This window comes from Pteropus vampyrus, unplaced genomic scaffold (assembly GCF_000151845.1).
Source record: "Pteropus vampyrus isolate Shadow unplaced genomic scaffold, Pvam_2.0 Scaffold212, whole genome shotgun sequence".
Lineage (NCBI taxonomy): Eukaryota > Metazoa > Chordata > Mammalia > Chiroptera > Pteropodidae > Pteropus > Pteropus vampyrus.
The window spans coordinates 1,342,346-1,346,017 of record NW_011888993.1 but is presented as its reverse complement, the minus strand read 5'-3'; the positions used below and the strand labels follow the sequence as shown (position 1 = coordinate 1,346,017).

The window sequence follows — 3,672 nt, the reverse complement described above, 5'->3', positions numbered from 1 at the left end:
TCAGTAACTGACTGTGTTTTGGAGCCGGGTGTGATTTCAGAGCCAGGCTGTGCTCCGGAAACTGGCCGGGCCTCGAAGTCGGTCTGGGCTGCAGAGTTGGGTGGCGTCTGAGGGCTGGTTGGCCCACTGCAGAGAGAGCGGGAATCTGTGCCAAGCTGAGCCCAGGGGACGGGCCGTGCCTCGGGGGCGGATGGCGCTCCAGAGTGCGTCTGAGTCCCGGGGATGGCCCTGGTCGAAGCACTAGGCTGTGATCTGGAGCTGGGCTCTGTCTCTGAGCTGGACTCATTGCTAGAGCTGGACCGGGCCCCAGAAAGGGGGTGGGCACTTGAGTGCAACCAGGTCTTAGAGCCAGGCTGGGGTCTGGATCCAGAGCGAGCTGCTCCACGTGTCTGGCTTCCTGAGCCGGTCTGCGTTTGTGAACAGGGCTGAGTTTCGGAGCTGTCTCTGAATCCTGTGCTGGCCTGGCCTCGGCAGCCGGGCTGCCTCTCGAGTCCCACCCGGGTTTCACGGCTAACTGGTGCTCCCGAGCTAGGGTGGGTGTCCAGGTATGGCTGTGTCATGGGGCTGTCTTGAGTTCCAGAGTCGGGTCGGGTTTTATGGAAGGGCTTGGTCATGGAGCTGGGCTGACTTCCAGAACCGGGGCTGCTGTCGAAGCTGGGCTGGGCCTTAAAACATGTCTGAGTTCCAGAATTTGACTTGATGCCAGCACATGGCTTGGCCTCAGGGCTGTCCTGGGTTCTCGAGGAGGCCTGGGTTTTGGAACTGGGTTGGATTTCAGAACTACATTGTGTTCTAGAGATGAACTTAGTCCCAGGAGTAGCCTGGGGTCTAGAACAGGGCTTGGTCTCAGAACTGAGCTGGGGTCTAGAAGTGAACTTGGTCTCAGAGCTAGCCTGGGTTCTAGAGGCAGGCTGAGTTCTAGAACTGGGTTGGGTCTCGGAACCAGATGAGGTTCCAGAGATGAACTTGGCCTCAGAGCTGGCATGGGCTCTAGAGGGGGGCTGGATCTCGGACCTGGGCTGGGCTCTGGAGCAGCGCGGGGCTTCGGGAACCGGCCGGCAGGGCTGGGGCTGGGGGCTGGGCTCTGGGCTGGGGCTGCGCTTGGCCCCGGGGCAGACTAGCCACAGGCCTCCCTGGCCTCGCCGATGGCGGCCCACACCTCCACCACAAACTCGTCCGGGAAGGCGAACTCGCCCAAGACGGAGTCTAAATGGTGCGCAAACTCCTGAACGCTCCCCGTCTTCTTGGACGTCTCCACCATGGTGGACGCTGCCGGAGTGGGAGGGGAAGTGGGTGAGGGTGCCCCTGGAGCCCCAGTGTCCCCTTGAGGCCCCTACCTCCTCCCATGGGCTAGCCTCCCCCCAGGGTCCACCCGGCTTACCCTGGCCCCTTACCCAGCTCTGGGTCCCGGATGCCCATGTAACTCTCCAGCAGGTCATCCACCCTCCGAGACGCCTCCTCCTCAAATTCACTGGGCTGGAGGCGTAGGGGGACAAAGCAGAGGGTCAGAACCTCGGATTCCTTCAGTCCAATCCCCTCCTGGGCCCCCACCCCTTGGGCGAGGCAAGCTGGGACCTCACATGTCAATGCTCCTGCAGGAACACTATGGCCCTGCCTCACCATGGGGACTCAGCTGGCAGATGGGGAAACCGAGGCTGGGCGAAGCAGATCTACCCAAGACCACGCTGACTCAGCAGCAGCGCTGCAGGTGCGAGAGCCCCCGAAGACCCCCTTCACTCACCACTTCCTCTACTGTGGCAGCCCCCCCAGAACGGAGCCGCAGCGTCTCCCTCCCGCTGGTCACTTTTGCGTCCATGGGGCATTTGCTGCTCCGGCTCCTCTGGCCAATCATATCTGGAGGGGACAGAGTGGGGGAAGGGCACGTGTGCCGAGTCGATCCACTCTTTGTAAACATTGGGAAGCCACCAGCTGAGACTTTCCAGAACCTTCTTATCCTTCAAAGGCCTTCCTACACCCATGGGTGTATCTTCAGAGACTTCTCTTGGAACCCTTTCTTCCCCCAAATCTTCCTCCTCGTCTTAAAGTGACTCTCTAGAAAGGATGCTTAGGACCCTCCTGTAGCCAGAGGGTTGATCTAGTCAAGTCTTTGCTCTGGGACGGGCTGTTCCTAACTTTTGGTATGGCCTCCAGAGTCCCCTGCTATGAAACAGGGTAGATGGAGAATCTCATCCTGTCCCACGCTCCCTGGGACCGTTCTCCAGAGGCACCGGGATGTTTCTAGAAGCCCTGGTTCTGCAGCAGTGCTGCTCTGGGTGCCAGTCCACGATGAGGGGAGAAGGCTGTGCCAACTTCTCTTCGAAAAGTGCCATCCTGCAACTCACACTGCAAATCATCCTCTAAAATGCTGTGGCCTCACAGGAGTCCTGTAAGAGCTCCCGGCCAGGTGACAAAATAGATCTGGACACCTCCTCATCCTTTCCTGGCTTTGCCAAACTTTCCCCCATCGCCAGACGAACTACGACAATAAACTACCTACCTGTTCCCGACACAGCGCCAGAAGCTCCCTGTCACGCCGTCAGAGACATCCAGAACCTTCCATCCTGCCCCATCCCCCCACCTTGTGCTGTCCTGAGCATCCAGAGAAGCCATTCAGGACAAGCTCCTCCCATCCGCCTGCCCCGGGCCCCAGGGCCCCAGGTGGCCCTCACCGAAGGCTCTCTTGGGCCGCACCAGTCGCAGGGTGAAAGGCTGGGACTTGGGCAGCTCACGGAGCATCTTGGCGACTTCGTAGTGGCGGCAGCCCACGATGGACTGGTCATTGATGGCCTCGATGCTGTCACCCACGCACACGGCCTCGATTCTGTTGATGATGCTGCCCTCCTTGATCCTCTGCAGGGACCCAGAGTCACTCGAGGGGCCACCACCCCTAGGTTCCCGAAGCCCACTTTACCGGAAGGTGGCGGCGGATCGCCCCAGGTCACCGAGCACCCGGAAGTCCCGACCCCCACCGCGGGCACCTTGATGAAAGCGTAGCCGGCCCCGTTGTCCGTGATGGTCAGCCCCAGGGCGTCCTCCGTCTTGGTGACTTCCACCTCCTTGGTCTCGCCGCGTACGTGCGCAAAGATAAAGTCCTCCAGCCCTATCTGGCCGCCCAGAAGTTTCTGCATGTCCACTTTGTGGCTGTTTAGGGTGCAGAATAAGATCTGTCCCGAGGGAAGGGGGAGTCCAGGGTCAGTGACAGTGCTGGTCCCCCACCGTCTGCGCAGAATCATCCGCCCATGGGCTCAGGGGCCTGAAGGGGAGGCCGAGGCACAGAGAGGCATGAAACTGACCCAGTCACCCGGCCACCAGGATCTCAGCCATTGGAATGGGGTGTGGGGAGACTGGGACCCCTAGAATGGGGAGCAGAGTGAGGATCTACGGGCAGGAAGAAACCCCCCCCTCTCCACACCCCCATCCCAGACTTCCAATTTTAACTCTCTTGGGCCCTGACCATCAGACCTTTTTTTTTTCCCAGGTCTTTCTGAATCTACTGGCGCCCCCTGGGGGCTGCGAGGTGCATATAAATGCAGCCCAGTCCCTGAGCCTGGCCGCCTGCGAAGTCCCACCTGGAAGCGGGCTGCCTAGAGCCCCAGCCCCCAGCTCCCAGCCCCTGCCCCCAACCCCCAGCCGCGCCCACGAACCACAGACGTGCTTTCCTGAGCGCTGGGA

The 3,672-nt window shown here is 60.7% G+C and overlaps 1 protein-coding gene across 1 annotated transcript; it reads right to left on the bottom strand.

Annotated features, from left to right (window-relative positions):
• Positions 1-47: 47 nt before the first annotated feature.
• Positions 48-3,173, bottom strand: GIPC3 (GIPC PDZ domain containing family member 3). Its single transcript, XM_023538077.1, has 5 exons — positions 2,979-3,173; positions 2,670-2,850; positions 1,742-1,854; positions 1,395-1,476; positions 48-1,269 (listed from the first exon to the last, which is right to left on the bottom strand). Exons 1-5 carry the CDS (start codon positions 3,126-3,128, stop codon positions 1,118-1,120), a joined length of 678 nt encoding a protein of 225 aa, XP_023393845.1. The 5' UTR covers positions 3,129-3,173; the 3' UTR covers positions 48-1,117.
• Between the last annotated feature and the right edge of the window lie 499 nt (positions 3,174-3,672).

Bases quoted from the DNA above. Each gene is read 5' to 3' on its own strand.
- GIPC3 (XM_023538077.1), bottom strand. From the start codon at position 3,128: ATGCAGAAACTTCTGGGCGGCCAGATAGGGCTGGAGGACTTTATCTTT. The intron at 1,855-2,669 runs GTGAGGGCCACC...TGTCCCCTCCAG, and splicing joins GCGGCCCAAGAGAGCCTTCG to ATATGATTGGCCAGAGGAGC. The intron at 1,270-1,394 runs GTAAGGGGCCAG...CCACTCCGGCAG, and splicing joins CATCCGGGACCCAGAGCTGG to CGTCCACCATGGTGGAGACG.